The sequence below is a fragment of the Chrysochloris asiatica genome, unplaced genomic scaffold (genome assembly GCF_000296735.1).
Source record: "Chrysochloris asiatica unplaced genomic scaffold, ChrAsi1.0 scaffold00132, whole genome shotgun sequence".
Lineage (NCBI taxonomy): Eukaryota > Metazoa > Chordata > Mammalia > Afrosoricida > Chrysochloridae > Chrysochloris > Chrysochloris asiatica.
This window is the reverse complement of record NW_006408650.1, coordinates 8310515-8327862: the sequence shown is the minus strand read 5'-3', so window position 1 is coordinate 8327862 and position 17348 is coordinate 8310515. Positions and strand designations below refer to the sequence as shown.

Here is a 17348-nt window from a genome sequence, read left to right as displayed (position 1 = left end):
AGAGTTTGCTGTTCCTCTCTGATACTCACTTCTTGTATTTCTTTCTCTGACTGAACACAATGTCCTCAGAGTGACACCCAGTGACCATGATCATAGCGGTCATCCTTACTTTGTCCCTGATTCAGGGGGCAGTGCCCAGTGTTTCCCACTATATCTGAAGAAGGTGTCTATTTACATCTACTTACAAAGGTTTTCAAAAACACAAGCAACAGGTGTTGGGTGCCTTTTCAGAAGTTTATTATCTTACAATGATTATCTTAGTTGTAGAGTTCCAGGTCCCAAGCAGAATATGTCCATTATATTGGGAGCAGGCCACACCCCCGTGGAAGATCCCTTCAATTGATTGGCTACTCATAGTCACTCATCACAGAACTTACGTCTATATTAGGTTTCATCACCATGGGAATAAGCACATCCCAACTGCTAAAGCTCTGGAAATCCTGGCCTGGTCGAGTTGACACAGAAACATAACCATTACAAACATCCTACTTGGTAAAGTGGTGGTTCAGCAAAACAGAGGAAGATCCCCAATAAGATGGACTGGCACATTTGCTGCAGCAATGGGTTTAAGCATAGTAGCAATTGTATAAAGATGGTGCAGGATTGGGCAGTGTTTGGTTCTGTTGTCGCTATGGGCTGTATCCGACTTGATGGCACTTAACAATAGCAACAAACCACTGGTTTGTTTATATTACTCTTACCCCATACCAAAGAAAAGTCCATTTTTCAATGTATATTTTAATTTCCCTGTTTTTCTGTTTCCTAATTCACCAGTTAGTGTCCTAATTGGATGCATTGTAATAGGTAAATTTGCTGACAAGATATCCTTAAGGTGCACTTGACTCAAACAATGATATTTTCAAAACAAATATGTTTTGGAAGAAGTACCATTGGATTGCTCTTTAGAAGCAAGGATGGAGAGACTTTGTGTCTTATACTTTGAACATGATAGGAAGGACTAAACTCTGGAGAAGGACATTGTGCTTGCTAAAGTGGAAGGTCAGCACAAAAGAGGAAGATCCCCAGCAAGATGGATTCACACAGTGGATTCACAAGATGGATTCACACAGATGGATCCCCAGCAAGATGGATTCACATATAACAACAATTGTGAGGACTAGGTAGTGCTTTATTCTGTTATCTGTAGGGTCATTATAAGTTAGAATCGGTTTAACAGCAACTGACAACACAAAGTAACAATTCACCAGTGTCTGGGTGAGATTTACTCCTTATTCCCCTGTGAACTGGGTGTCCTTGCCTAGTTCTTGGATGAATGATTTTGTCGTTGTAGTTGCTAGGTGTCATTGAGTCAGTACCGACTCATAGTGAACCTGTGCAGAACAGAATGAAACACTGCCCAATCCTGGGCCAATCTCACAGTCGTCACTACATCTGAGCTCACTGATGCTGCCACTGTGCCAATGCAACTCGCTGGGGATCTTCCTCGTTTTCGCCGACCCTCCACTTTACCAAACATGATATCCTTCTCCAGTGATTGGTCCCTCCAGTGACTATATGTCCAAAGTATGAAAGATGAAGTCTGGCCATCCTGGCTTCCAAGGATCTTTCTGGCTGTACTTCTTCCAACACAGATCTATTTGTTCTTTTGTCCGTCCATGGTACTTTCAATAGTTTCCTTCATTCAACACCATAACTCAAATGCATTGATTCTACGATCTTCCTTATAAACTTATTTAGCTTCCTGTTTTCTTGTTCTATGATATTAGTAGGTAAGACTTTGGGATCCTAAAGCAACACATTAAGATAATAAAGAAGCACCCTGGTAGAGGAGCTGCATAGTGAAAATCCTATCCAAATATGGTCTCTAGTTCCTCACGTTTATGGTTAGTGGGCTAGGGAGAAGGGATGATAAGTGTTGGATGAAGAAAGTGGATTTGAACACCCTATTTCTGCCCTGGTGTGGCGCTGTGGGTTTATGTGCTAGACTGCAAAGTCAATTTGAACCACAAGGTCGGTCGGTGGTTCAAACTCACCAACCACTCCTCGGAAACCCTATACAGGGTCACTATGGGTCGGAACCAACTCGAAGGCACTTAACAACAACATTTCTACCCTGGTTTACATTCCCGTCCTTGGAGCATATGGGTACATAGACTGTGAGATGTTAGGTGCTGTTAGAGTTGGAATGCCTTTCTGGTGAGAGCAGGGCGCTTACAGGAGGGGTTCTTACAGTCTTGGGGAGTTTGGGAATGGAAGGTCTGTGGTCAGTGAGGAAGATGGGAAGAGCAGTAGGAAAGGATATTGGGGTCTGAAGGAGGGGCTACTGTGATGGAAATCTTGGGGTGACAGAGGGCAGAGGTGCACACTCAAGGTATGATGGGAGGGACTGCTGTGAGGTGGGGATGTAACTTCAGGAGGACAGACTCCCAGGGCACCCCGATTCAGGCACATCTGAATGGGGAACTAGGACTTGGCTTGTGTTTTCCAGGCTGTGCAACAGTGAGCTGCCCCAGGACCCCAGTGGTGGGCACTGAGGGGGGATCTCTGAGCATTCACTGTTGCTATGAGAAGAAATTCAAGGAAAATATAAAATACTGGTGCAGACAACCAGCTTTTAGACCATGTAATAAGATTGTGGACACCAGCAAGTTAAAGACAGAGAAGGAGAGTGGCCGAGTGTCCATCTCGGACCATCCTGCCAATCTCAGCTTCACAGTGACCCTGAGGAACCTCAGAATGAGGGATGCAGGCATGTACTGGTGTGGAATCTACACAACAATTTTACAAGATAAACTAATGTTGGATCCCACCTCCCAGGTGGAGGTGATTGTGTCCTCAGGTGAGTGCCCTCCTTTCCCAACTCCCACTCCCAGGTCATAATAGCTGGGGGCAGGTCTCAGATCAGAGAGGTGGAGAAAACTCTGTGTGTGTGTGTGTGTGTGTGTGAGAGAGAGAGAGAGAGAGAGAGAGAGATAGAGAGAGACAGAGAATCCAAACACAGTCAGCCTTGCCCGACATTGTAGTCATCTCAGCAGGCCTGGTAGATCCTGAGGGAGGTGGGGTGGGTGTGTGCGTGGGTGAGGAGGACCTGAGTTTGAGCCCACAGGATAGCAAGATCCTTGCACCTTCTGCCCCATGAGAGCTGTGGGGACAGGCTAGTCTTAGGCTCCCCTTCATCTCCCAGGCCTGGGAGGGGTAGGGCTCTGAGGAATCTGCTCTCAGGGACCAGAGGTCACACACAGACTAGCCACCTAGGCTTCTCAGTGCCTGAGGGGACCTAGCAATGGCCCAGCCCCAGCCCAGCCCCATGTCCTGACTCTTCTCTGATCCTCAAGCCCAAGCCTCACCTTTCCCCAGACTCCACATCACCTGCCTCAAGCCACCTGCTTTAAACTCCACTTCCTGGGTGCCCAGGGAAAGTCCCGCTTCCTCTGACATTGTACAAAGTGTCCTGTGAGGGGCCTGGCCTAAGTTGGGGTCCTGCAGTGACCATGGAGAAGACTCAGTGGGTTCCCTGGCCACCTGTGGGGCTCTCTCTGCCTCATGAGGTTCCCTCTACACACACACCGTGTCCCTCTCCTCAACCTGGATGAGCAAAGTGCTTGGATATAGGAAGCCCATTCCACAAGCTTGTTTATCCAGGCCACTTCTCTACCAGGTGCTGACGTGCCAAGAGGGACCACTGCCATACAGACAATGCGTCCCCAGACAGACAGACTTCCACATGATTGCAGATTACCCCAGCAGGGGCTTCAGAACTCAGGGCAACTCATTGCTAGGGGAGGATTTCTGGGAGGAGCTGAGGCCTCCCCGCTCAGTCTTGAGAGCAGAGCCCACAAAGCAGGGAGAGTCAGTCCCCCAGAAACTCAGAGCATGTGGGGGGCAGAGCTGAGTGGAGGGGCAGGCAGGGTCAGACGGGGCTGATGCTGGCCTCAGTGGGGACTGTAACACCTGACAGACCAGATGTGCAGTCTGGACACAGACTCTGCCGTGTGTGTGGCTGGGCCTGGAGTGGAGGGGACAGGTGGGAGAGAGGTTAGAGGCTCTCAGGATGGAATTAGGACTGCTGGGGTGTCTGGGCCCTGCCTGGAAATGCTCCCTGGGCTAACCAGGAACTCCGGGGGAGACTTTGGCCCCAGGCTTCCCTGTGCTGGCCTTCCCTCAGTGAGCATGCTGTGTGAACCTGCCAGAAAGGGACTGGTGAGCAGCAGGGAGGGTCATAAGAGAGGTCCTGAGTCTGATCTGTGTTTCCAGCACCAGCACCAACGTCAAAGACACCGACAAGTACCACTTTAACCACAGTCTCCACAGCCACAGTGGAAGGTCTACCTGTGGTGTCCACTCTGCTGCCCACAGAGGGTACCACCCACAGTCCCAGCAGCCAGAACTCCAGTCAGAGCAGCCAAAAATCCAGTCCAACAAACCAGAACTCCAGTCCAAACCATAAGCTACGGTAAGGTACCGTGTGATCTGGAGGTGGGTTTTCTCAGCTTGGGCCTCCTCCCCATCTAGTGGTCCAAACACAGCCCTGGACTGGAACCTCTGGACTCCCTCTTCTCTGGGTCAAATTGGATGTCCCAGTCTGTGTATCCCTGCTTGGTCATTTGAAACCATGCTGCACCTGCACTGGGCTTCAAGAGAGGACTCAGGCTGAGAGGAGCTGGAACCAGGGTGGACGGAAGAACATTTAGTGAGAGCTGATAACCCAGCAGGCTCGTGATGGATGTTTTATATGAGTGTTCTCATATTCTCCTCTCTGCCTCCTGCACCATTATTATCTTCCTTTTACAGATGAGTAGACCAAGGCTCAGAGAGGTTAAGCACTTTTCCCAGGTGCACAGCCACAAGAGGCAGGGCTGGGCTTCCAATTCAGGTTTATGTGACTCCAAGGTCTTGGGGTCTTCCCTCTAAACTCTTGTTGGTGTTGCTACTGAATGCTCCTATGAATGGTGACCCCCGTGTGCAGGGTAGATCTGTGCTCCTCGGGTTTCCAAGGCTTTGACCTTTCAGAAGTAGATAGCCAGGCCTGTCTTCCTGGGTGCCTTTGGGTAGCTTCGAACCTCCAACCTTTCAGCAAGCAAGTGAACACTTAACTGTTTGTTCCACCCAAGGACTTCCCTCTAACTAGTAATTCTTGACCTTTCTTGGGGTCTCCAACCCCATAGAGAATCTTTCTTTATATATTCAATCTCTATTTGTTTTTGAGGGATGGGAATATTACATATAAATTTAGAGATATAATTTAACATATGCATACAATACATTCATATCACTGATAAGATGTAAAAATCACTCAAAGGACCCTGTTATAAGTATTTTCTGACTTAAGTCAATTACTTTCTTGTAAAAAATTTTGTTTACAATACTATTGCCCTTTAACTATTAATGTTGTTGTTAAGTGCTTTGGAGTCTGTTCTGACTCATAGCGACCCTGCACAGGGTTTCTGAGGCTGTAAATCTTTACGGGAGCAGAACGCCTCATCTTTTTCCCGCAGAACATCTGGTAGTTTCGAACTGCTGACCTTGCGGTTCACAGCCCGACTCGTAACCACAACGCTACCAGAACTTCTTCTTACTATTAATATCTTTATAAAATTTAGTCTTTATTTGTTTTGGGGGATTGGAAATAGTAACTATATATACTAAATAAATAGTACTACATTGTTGTTGTTAAGCACCATGGAGTCAGTTCTGACTCATAGTGATTCTGCACAGGGTTTCCAAGGCTGTAAATCTTTACAGGAACAGAAATCCTCATCTTTCACTCACAGAACAGCCAACCTTAAGGTTAGCAGCCCAATTTGTAACCACTATGCTACCAGAGCTCCTTAAATAGTACTAAATATATACTAAATAATGATATATTGCAATACATCATTGTTGTTAAGTGCCATTGGGTTGGTTCTGATGCATAGTGACACCGTATAGGGTTTCTGAAGAGAAGCTGGTGAGTTGGTTCAAGCTGACCTTGTCTCCTTTTAATAAATACATATGTTCATATTACTGATGATAAGATGTAAAAAAAAAAAAAAAAAAGAAGGATGAGCTTAACTGGAGTTTGTTATAACTCAATTAAGTTGGAGCTACCTGTAACAAGTATACCTTACTTCCTTTTGTGAGAAAAAGGAAGGGAAATTATGTGTATTTACATTGTCTATAAAATGTCCCTGCATGGTGGAAATGGTTCATGTGCTGCTTCATAATAGAAAGGATGGAAATTTGGAAATTCGTGCTCACTAGGAGTGCCTCAGAAGAACGATCAGGCGATCACTCCCAAACTGAGCTATTGGAAATCTTATAGAGCGCAGTTCTACACTGACACACGTGGGGGTGTTAGGAGTCGGACTCCACTGGACATCAGATGCTTGTTTGAATTTTGTGTTTGGTGTGAACAAGAGTCTCTGGAAGGTTCTCAAGGACCCTTTGTAGAGGGAGGGGGTGTGTGAAGTGGGGATGTGTACAAAGAAGACTCTACTATGTACTTGGTTTTTGAACTGATCAACCTACTTAAAGTGGAGCCCTGGTGGAACAGTGATTAAAGCAATTGGCAGCTAACCCAAAGGTTGGTGGTTTGAACCCACCAACTGCTCCAAAGGAGAAAGATGTGTCAGTCTGTGTCCATAAAGACTTACTCTCTCAGAAACTCTGTGGGATCTCCCTGACTCAGTACGGATTCCATAGCAATGGGTTTGGTTCTTTCATTGAATGTCCTTATGTTTGGGGAGGAAGCCCACTCAGCCCCTCACAGTGCCCTGTGCCCTCTCCCTAGGGTCCAGGTTCTGCTGTCCTTCTTGGCTGTCCTGCTGTTTCTGTTGGTGGGGGGCTCTCTGGTGGTCTGGAGAATGGTGCGCAGACAGATCAAAGGTGAGGCACGCCCCTGCCACCAGCCCTGAGCATCCTACCCTACTCCAGGCTCAGTGTATGGCTCCCCAGCATGGCCACCGAACACACACAGCCCTCACACCACATGCAGACCCATAGGGAGCGTCCCTGGGTGTGGGGGAGCCTGCGAAGAGAGTTCCCCTTCTGCTTAGTCCTCATGGCTCCTCACACCCTCAGAATGGAGTCTGGGTCTCCAGGACAGTCAGGGCCTCCATGTGTGTCATCCATGCTCGGGCCTGCCCACCTCTCCCGCCTCTTTGCCTCTACCCCATCCTTGCACCCTGGAAGCCATACCTCTTCAAATTCTTGTACTTTGTCAAGAGCCACAACCTCAGCCTGTCCTGAGTTTGCTCTTAGCACCCACAATGTCTCCCCTATCTCTCCCCCTGGCTTCTTCCTGGTTTGCTTTGCCTCAAGAGACATTTAGAGGTCTCTTCGGGGGGTACCTCTGTATCACCTCCATCACAGCCTTTTCCACATTGGATAACCTGACACCTTGCCTACCTTCCCCACTAGCTTATGCACGTCTTATGGTCCAGGACTATTTGTTGAGTTATGGAATTGATTAATATCTTCAGCTCCACCCAGTCTGAGGCCTCCCGTAGGGAGCGCCCGGCACCGCACACGTGTAACCACAGTATCCATGAGTTGTTCTTCAGTGAGTAGATAATACGTAATTGACAAGCGAATTGACTCAGAGACAGTTAACTCAGATAAACGCAGAGGAACCCATGAAGTGATTCTCTCTTGGACTGGCCAGGACCACTACCGGAAACATGAGCCTGTTGTCTCCTTATCTGAGAGCTGCAAGTTCCTTGACCAGAGGACTCTCAGGGTATTCTTATCTGCAGATGCTGCTCCTTTTAAAGGCTGAGATGAGATTGGGTAGGAGTAGAGGAGCTGCTCTGATAATCAGGAGGGAGTTAGTGCCTGAAGGGGTGTGGGAAGCAGGGAGTGGGGAGGCCTCTCCCCACACTCTCATGTCCAGCCTCTCCTGTGGGGTCCAGCATCCCCCAAAATGCCATTCAAGTCTTTGGGGGAGAAATTGGCCTCAGCAGATTTGTGTAGTATGTTTAGACAGAAAACACTTCCTCTTCTCCACCAGGTCTACTCCTAAATAGAGGCCCTCCCATGAGAGGGTTTCCCCAGCTGGTCTCATCTCATGCTCTTTCACCTAGAAAGGTTTTTATATTAGTTTCCTCTCATCTCATTGTTGGAGAAAATGAGAAAGCTAAGAAAATTACCATGAAGGAAATAAATTGCAAAGAAACCCACTGCTATCTTGTCCATTCTGACTCACAGTGACCCGGTGGGACAGGGTCGAACAGCCCCAGAGGGTTTCCCCGGCTGTACATTTTGATGGTAGCTGACGCTCACATCTTTCTCCTGTGAAGCAGTTGGTAGTTTACACCATCAGCTTTTTGGTTAGCAGGAATGCACTTAACCACTGTGCCATCAGAGATTCTTAAGTAATTTATAATAAATGATGATTAAGCATCACCCACATAAAACCAACCCCTGACATTTGAGGTACATCATTCCGGTCTTTTTTCTAGCATTTCAAATTCACTAGATGCCCCTTAGAAGCCCTATACAGGGTTGCTATAAGCTGGAACTGAGTTGAGAGCTCTTAACAAAAACATCAATGACATTTAAAAAATGCCTATGATACAACTTTGCTTTCTGGAAGTGAAGAGGTTTTAAAATAGTTACTAATGAAGGTCAAAGACGACATGCCTCAGTATGGATTGCACCTTAACGTAAAGAAAAATCCTCACTACTGGACGAATAAATCGTATCCATATAAATGGAGACAAGATTGAAGTGTCAAAAGACTTCATTTTGCTTGGCTCCACAATCAACACTCAAGGAAGCAAAGTGTTGAAGAACAAAGTCATCAGTGAGAGGAGGAAGGTGCGTCTGACCCAAGCCATGGTATTTTCCATAGCCTCATAGGCATGCAAAATCTGGACAATGAATAAGGAAGACCATAGCAGAATTGATGCATTTGAATTATCGTGTTGGCAAAGAAGTACCATGGACTTCCAGAAGAACCAACATTGAGAATGGCAAGTCTTCATCTCTCATATTTCGGACATGTGATCAGGAGGTACCAATCCCTGGAGAAGGACATCACGCTTAGTAAAATGGAGGGTCAATGAAAAAGAGGAAGACCCCCAAGGATGGATTGACACCGTGGCAACAGCAATGGGATCAAACGTAACACCTGTGAAGACAGTGTAGGACTGGGCAGTGTTTCATTCTGTTGTACACACAGGGTCAATATGAGTTGGAACTGACTCAACAGCACCTTATAACAACAATACATGTATGTATGGTTTCTTTAAAAACAGGACTTCATACCATAAATCCTCTTCATGCCCCTCCTTTTTTGCACATTGCCTATTGTATCATTGCCTCTGCTGTTGAATGTAATTCAAAAAATTGTTCACAGCAGAGCATAGTAGTACATTTCACTAGCCTTCTGTTGTTGGGAAAGGTTTTCTCCTTAAGTATCTGACTCTTGCTGAGTGGTCTCGGTTGTTTTTCCTGGAGCTGCCCCCCTTCCACTTCAGTGCATTTGCAGAACTAACTTTGGCCCCTCACCTCCAGTTGTAATCTTTCCACTCCTTTTGTTCATTCATTCATTCATCCATAAACTCATTCAGTACTTCACCCACTAATAAACTCTTGGGTTGATAGCACCCCACCACCTCCCCAGAGCTGGAGTCCCTAGGCAGAGATCTATTTCTGATTGGATTTAGGGACTCCTAGTGTGGCGTTGTGGGTTAATTCACCAGACTGCAAAACCATGTGAACTGCAAGGTTGGCAGTTCAAGCTCAGCAGATGCTCCTCAGAAACCCTATACAGGGTTGCTATGGGTCGGAACCGATTCGACGGCACTTAACAACAACAACAACAACCCCTCCTCAGTCTTTGTTTTGGGATTTCTGTGTCTTCACCCCCTTACTCTCCTTCTGCCTCTTTAGCTGCCAAGAATGCAGAGCCGACCCCAAGTCTGGTAAGAGAGGGCTGAAGGAGGAGGAGTTCTGGGGAGCTGACCAGGGATAGAATGGGCAGTGCCACTGTCCAGCGGAGGGCAGGAGGGTCATGCAGGGACAGAGGGCAGTGCTTGGTCAGAGCCAGAGGAGATTGGTTGTTGAGTCTTATCCTGAGATCTGGTCCAGGAGAAACAGAATGAGGATGGTCCTCCCAGCCCAGCCACTGACCAGGGCAGCCTTCAAATATGGCCCAGAGAGACCCAGAGTGGGGGATGGTGGAGGGTGGCAGAAAGACGGGGGTTGGGACACCCAGACATGGAGGGAAGGGGAAGATGGATGCAGAGAGGCTGGGATAGATACCCCCTGGACTGGATCAGGGAGAAGATCAGAGAAGAACCACCAAGCTCACCTCCTGCCCTCCTGCCCTCCTGCCCTCCTGCCCACCCAGCCTCAGCCCACAGAGCTGAGTGAGCCGTGCTATGAGAACGTGGAGCTGCAGACGCGGCCCTCAGGGAGAGCTCCTGAGAATCAGAAGGACACAGAGGTGGAGTACAGCACAGTGGTGAGTGTGGAGGGCAGTTCCCGGGCGCGGGGACCACCACCTGGACTGTGGGCAGAGAGGGAAGAGGTGCAGGAGCTGGTTCCATGCCTAGAGGCCTAGAGGCCTTGCATCCTCTGTAGACTCAGCAGAGTCCTTGGAAAGGGACCCATAGGTTCTTGAAATGTTTCACCAAGAGTAGCACAAAGTCTGTCTCAGGGGAGCCCAGCTGATTCCTGTAGACCTCTCAGGATCTGTGTTCTCCTTGTAGAAAATGCACAGGCAGGGTCAGATGCTGAGACCCGAGGTACCCTCCTGACTCTGATGGTTTGAGAGAATTGTGTCTTGACCAGGTGGGTGGAGCAGGTGATGAACAGGATGGGGAGTCAATTGTTTGAACAGTCTGGAGATAGTAAGAGGTCAGGACAGTTGGGAAGGCGGAAGCCTTCATGACTTGGTTGTTCCCCTGACCCTAAGCTGGGGTCCTTCCATCCCACCTCTCCCTGTATCTGTCTTGCAGGCAGCCCCCAGAGCTGAGCCTCATTATACCTCAGTGGCATTTAAACTCCAGAATCAGGATTCTGAGGCCACCAGTTCTTCCTCCAAGAGGCCTCAAGAAGAAACAGAGTACAGTGTGGTTAAGAAGACCTAGGCCTGTGTCTCAGGTCTCCTGGTATGGGGATATCCTGGGGCCAAAAGAAGCCCAGGGACAGGCCCCAGACTGGTCCTTGGAATGTGATCACCAAGGCAACTGGATTTCCACTGTCCCTCTTGTACCATCAGCCCAACTGGCTTCCCAGAAAAGGTTCTGGGAGGATGCGGAGCATGCTGGCTCTCATTTGTGCATCTTTCTTCTTTTCTTGCGTTATGTCCCAGCTGTGTACACTGAGGACAGGATCTCCTTTGTCCTGTGAGATTCTAATATATGCTTCTTACAAGATGGAATCTGCACATTGCGTTATAAATCAGTATTAGGTGACTGAATGTCATTCTGTCAACTGCAACTCCTAGTGACTCCTGTGCCTCAGGGTAGGATGTATTTCATAGGGTTTTCAATGGTTGGGTTTTCAGATGTAGACACCTTTCTTCCAAGGCCCCTCTGGGTAGAGTCAGACCACCATCCTTTCACCACCCATTCCTGCCACCCAGGACTCTCATAACCCTGTAGATATGTTCAGAATTGCTTGGGAGTGGAGCCAACTAGAAATGGAGACAAAAAAAATTCAAAAGAAGAGATTTGTTCACATCTGGAGGGTGTGGTGGGGACTGAAAGTCCTTATTTACAGACAAGAAAATGGAGACCTGGAGAAAGAAGTGATGCATCCATGCTTTCAGCATCAGTTACAAGTTCCTCTGGACCCTTTAGCCCACTACCTTAGAGTCAATTTAGAATCCTAGCGACCCTATAAAGCTTAGTAGAACTGCTCCATACGGTTTCTGAGATTGCAAATCTTTACAGTAGCAGTCTGTTCATCTTTCTCCTGTGGAGTGGCTAGTATGTTCAAACTACCCAACATTGAACCCACTGCACCGTAAGTTTTCCTTTATGGACACTTAGGTAGGTTTATTTTTAATATGAGACAAAATAAACTTTAAAATATCAAGAGAGAGTAAAAAAAGTTATTTAAACAATGTCTTCCACATGCCTATGATCCCATAATGAGTACAGGCATACCTCGTTTTATGTTGTTGTTGTTAGATCCCATCAAGTTGGTACCAACTCATAATGACCTTATGTACAACACTTAACACTGCCCGGTTCTGTGCCAACCTCATAGTCCTACACTTGATCCCATTGGTGCTGCTGCCGCTGCGTCAATCCATCTCATTGGGGGTCTGCCTCTTTTTCACTGATATCCTTTTACCAAGCATGGTATCCTTCTCCATGGACTGGTCCCTCCTAACAATATGTCCAAAGAATGAGAGACAAAGTCTGGCCATCTTGGCTTCTAAGGAGCACTCTGGCTGTACTTCTTCCAACACAGATCTGTTTGTCCTTTTGGCAGTCCATGGTACTTTCAATATTCTCCAACACCATAACTCAATACATCAATTCTTCTACAGTCTTCTTTATTCATTGCCCAACTTTCACATGCATATGAAGTTATTGAAAATACTATGGCTTGGGTCAGGCACACCTTAGTCTTCAAACTGACGTCTTTGTTCTTGAACACTTTTAAGAGATCTTGTGAAACAGATTTGCCTAATGCAATACATCGTTTAATTTCTTGACTGCTGTTTTCATAAGTGTTGGTGGTTGATCCAAGCAAAATGAAGTCCTTGACAACTTTAATATTTTTTTCTCCATTTCTATGGATGTTTTACTGGTCCAATGATTAGGATTTTTATTTTCTTTACACTGAGGTGCAACCCATACTGAAGGCTGTGGTCATTGATCTTCATCAGTAAGTATTTTAAGTCCACTTTGCTTTCAGCAAGCAAGCTTGTATCATCTGTGTATTCTAGGTTTTATACTGAGGCTCAAGGTTTTAAGCTTCACAGATATTGTGGTTTTCACAGATTGAGGGTTTGTGGCAACCCTGCATTTAACAAGTGTACTGACATCATTTTTTCCAACACCATGTATTCAGTTTGAGTCTCTTTGTGTGTCACATTTTGGTAATTTTCATATTTCCAATTTTTTTCATAATGGTATTGAACACATAATATTGCTTGTATAGTGCAGGCATAACTTTTATGTGTACTGGGAAACAAAAAAATTCACGATATTTGCTTTAATGCAGTGGTCTGGGATGAACCCGCGTTATCTCTGAGATATGCCTATAAATTCCTAGCTTTGTTGTCAAACAAACACAGAGTAGCTTTGAGGGTGAGGGGCTGAAGAAATCCTGAAAGACATGCTGGGTAGGTGGAGGAGGGACATTCACAGCTGTTTCTCCTCACATTGGAAGACATGGGCAGAGATGGGAATAATCCCTGGGATCCCTATTCTGCAGATCTACTGAGACTTCATTGAAAATCACGTTTATCACTCTCGACTGTGAAATCAAAGAAGGTTTTCTTTTACCCTTCACAATGCCTTGTCCTGCTGTTTCAAGTAAATATCAGTTCATTGCAAAGGGTGTATGCCATATAAGTCAAGGGTTTTTGACCCCTGATATGGTGTGGCGTTGTAGGACAAGCATTGAACTGCTAATCGCAAGGTTGGTGTTTCCAAGGAGCTGCTGGTGGGTTTGAACCACTGGCCTTATGGTTAGCAGTACAGGACTTCCCATGAAAGCTGTTGTTAAGTGTTGTCTAGTTGGTTCTGACCCATAGCGACTCTGTATAAGATTTCTTAGGAGCAGCTGGTGGGTTTGAACTGCAGACCTTGTGGCTCATAGTCCAGTTCTGATCCTACAGTGTCACAAGCTTACAGCCTTGGAAATCCTACGGGGGCCATTCTACTTTGTCCCATGGATCTTGGCTGGCTATAGAGAATACCAGAAAGATATTTACCTGTGTTTTATTGACTATGCAAAGGCATTCAACTATGTGAATCATATTCAATTATGGATAGCACTATGAAGAGTAGGAATTCCAGAACACTTCATTGTGCTCCTATGGAACCTGTACATAGACAAAAAGATCAAGAGGATGCTGGGTGGCTTAAAATCATGGAAAGGTATGGGTAAATGTTATTATGTCACCATTCTCATTCAGTGCGCATGTTGAGAAACTAATCCGAGAAGCTGGACTCTATGAAGAACACATGGAGAAAACTGCTATAGAGTAAGTCCTGACTCCTAACAAGCCTGGGTAGAGTTTCCAAGGAGAGGCTGGCAATGGACAATCTTGCAGTTCAAGTGGTCCTTGTGATCCAACACTTATCCTACAGCGCCACACCAGGACTCATGATGGAACAACAGGGCTTGCTAAAAGCAAATAAGACTTGAAATACTTACTGATGAAGATCAAAGACTACAGCTTCCGAATGGATTGCACCTCAACAAAAAGAAAACAAAAACCTTCACAATTCAAGATAAATGCAAACAATATTAAAGTTTGATTTTACTTGAATTCATAATCAATGCCCATGGGAGTAGCAGTCATGAAATCAAAGAATGCATTGCACTGAGCAAATACGTTGCAAAAGACCACTTTGAAGTGTGAAAAAAACAAAAGATGTCACTTTGAGGACTGAAGTGTCCAGCGCATTAGCCCTCAGCGTCTCTCCATCCTTTGACTTTTAGGTTATTTTTGTCTTCATAATCTAAAGTGTCTCTTGTAGACAGCTTATTAGACAGCCTATCAATGGGTCATATATTCTTACCCATTCTACTTCTCTTTGTTTCCTGAGCATTTAATACTCTAGTCAGTGTAATTATCAATAGGAATGGACCTTCTGCTACCATTTTGCTGTCTGTATGGTTTTTTTGTTTTGTTTTGTTTTATAACCTTACTTTCTGTTTAATTTGCTTTGCCAAACAAACACAGTGAAAACTTTAGTCTAATTGTACAGAAAATAGAATTTGTAACCAGTAGCAAACATAACAGGATAAACCTAAGTTCCTGGCAAGCTGGCTCTCCCAGATCTGGCAAGCAAGTCACCCAGATCCCCTCAAAGACCACCTCCTGGGAAAGGGGGCTCTAGGAGGCAGAGAGGCACAGATCTGCCAGTCCCCATCAGAAGCATGAAAAGGAGAACTGATGTTACTTGGATCTCTTATCACTACACACATAAGAGTTGTCTCTGATTGATGGCCAACCTCAAGATATTGTCCTTCCAAGCCCAGTCCCTGGGCATTACACCTGCATCCTTAGGGGTAAGTTTCAAGTTCAGCAGTTCTGAAGCCTCTGCTTAACCACAATCCTCAGTGTGTAAACTGGGGGGAAAACCAAGTCAGAATCACTGGTGTCTCCAGTGTAGAGTCTGAGGCCCCAGACCCGGACTACAGGAGGAAACAAGCAAGGATGCCAGGTCACCAGTAAGAGTCCAGCTGCCCTAAGCCTCAAGAGTAATGGGGGAGTTCAACAGCAGCCTGAGGAACCCCCTGGGTAGGCAAAGATCCAGGAGTCCCATAGGCCACAGGGGCACCAGTTCACATTCCATGCTTCTTGCAGATGACAGCCATGGCCAGCAGCCTATCCTTCTCAAGGAGTTCTTCACGAAGCTTGGCCTCAGTGAGACGCAGGTGGCAGATGCTGCCCTTCATCTCCTTCATCTTTACCTCCATTAGCGCCAGGATGTCCCGTTGCTCGTTCAGCTTGCGCAGAAGCTCTTCTTCCGTGGTGCCTGATGATAATGAGTTGAATGGTCGGAACCACTATCAGGGAAAACCTCTTCACCTACCACCACCAACTGCGGACCCAAAGGGCATTCCGCAGCCTCCAGCTCTGAAGCGGCCACTGCGGCAGGGGCGCCCTCTGCAGCTGCAAACTCCACTTGCACCGTCAGGTCGATAGGTTTTAAGTCTTCTCGGGTGGGAGTGGTGGGTGCCGTGGTTACAGATCCCGGTGCCTGGCTACTGTCTTTCCGCAGCCTGAAGGGTGAGGAGCAAGGCCGCCGAAGCAGACACGAGATCCGGTTGTAGCTGGGCAGTCTGGACAGTGGCGGCCGACGGCGACGGCTGTTGTTGTTGTTGTTGTTGTTCCCGCGGCTCTGCGCGCTACTTTGCGCACATGGACGCCACGCAGCGGGAAGATGGTGGGCACGCGCACCCTGTAGGTCTTGCGGCCGCCTTGGAAGTGGACGCTGCAGACACGGTGGCCGGTGGTGGGTTGGAAGGTGGAGAAACACCCACTGACGCAGGAGCGGGAAACGTTCTTGAACCACAGGCGCCGCAGTTCAGCGTCCTTGGGGAACGTGTAGAAGTGCAGCGCCTTGTCCCGGTGCGAGTTGTTGTAGCAGCCCGGCACGCAGCAAGTAAAGCCAGGCATGACTGCGCCGCGCGGCCTGATCTGGCCCACCGGCCTCCCGCGCCCTTCGACGGGCGGCGCCGCGCGAGGCCTCAAGTGGTCTCCCACTACTGCCACCCGGTGCAGCCGGCCCAGCCCGGAGCCCCGCGCCCTGAATACGATTTCCGCCGTTCCACGCTGCCGCGCAGCTTGCTTCGGGCCGCCAGTCTGTGCTTCGGAGTGGGCCCCGGGTGTCTGTATGGTTTTTGTTTTGTGTTGCTACTGATTTCTTTCTTCCACATATTTTTCTGTGCTGTTTTTTTTTTTCCAGATTTTCTTATCATTTCTTTTGTTGATGGTGTTTTAATGTCCACTGAATCTTTATAATTTATAATCTTTATGACTTTCTTCTTTTTTATTTTGGATAGAAGTTTTATTAATTTTCTTTGATGTCATATTGTAATTTATGATTATCTTCCCAAGTTTAAAACAGTTTATTCTATTTTTATATCTTCTCCATGTGGAAATTCTCTAACGACACCATTTATTTCCTTGTTTTGCTTTATTGTTTTCATTGTTTACAAATTGACATCTCTGTTTTCCTATTTCCAGTTTGTAAACTTATTTTAATTTTTGGGAAACTTCTGTATCTTAATCTCTGGTTGTTGGTTCTCTGTTCCAAAGGGACGTCTTTTGCATTTCTTGGAAGGCTGGCCTAATTTTCAAATTCTCTTAATTTTTGTTTATCTGGAAATGTCTTCATTTTGCCATAATATTATTTTTCAACTTTTTATTTTGAATGGAGTGAAGGTTCACAGAACATATCATCTGTTTTACATTCAGCAAATCATATATGTTTCTTCATTACATGGTTGCAATCCCTTCCATTTACCAACAGTTAACAGTATTTACTTCTATTTACTTTACCTATTGCATTCCTCTCTGTGCCTCCTGATGCCTTCATCTTTCCTCCGTCAATCTCCCTCTTGTTGTATATTACCTGCCCTGTCACCTGGGTTAACATGTGTCTACCCTCTAGCCTGTGCATAATCCCCACCCTCAACCAGTAACTATCATAGATTGTATCTTTTATCAAGAAAACTTCTCCCTCCCCCCCCCCGCCCCC

General features: G+C 46.5%; 1 protein-coding gene and 1 pseudogene across 1 annotated transcript in view; one reads left to right on the top strand and one right to left on the bottom strand.

The window, feature by feature from the left end:
• The window catches only part of CD300A (CD300a molecule), a 44078-nt gene extending 33042 nt beyond the window's left edge, over nt 1-11036 (top strand). The window contains exons 5-11 of the mRNA XM_006869688.1: nt 2450-2800; nt 4074-4125; nt 4216-4320; nt 6731-6825; nt 9835-9866; nt 10295-10408; nt 10905-11036. Of these exons, the coding sequence (XP_006869750.1) occupies nt 2450-2800; nt 4074-4125; nt 4216-4320; nt 6731-6825; nt 9835-9866; nt 10295-10408; nt 10905-11036 (881 nt within the window). The remainder of the gene's footprint in view (nt 1-2449; nt 2801-4073; nt 4126-4215; nt 4321-6730; nt 6826-9834; nt 9867-10294; nt 10409-10904) is intronic.
• Nucleotides 11037-15426: 4390 nt separating this feature from the next.
• LOC102815487 lies at nt 15427-16264 on the bottom strand (annotated as a pseudogene).
• Between the last annotated feature and the right edge of the window lie 1084 nt (nt 16265-17348).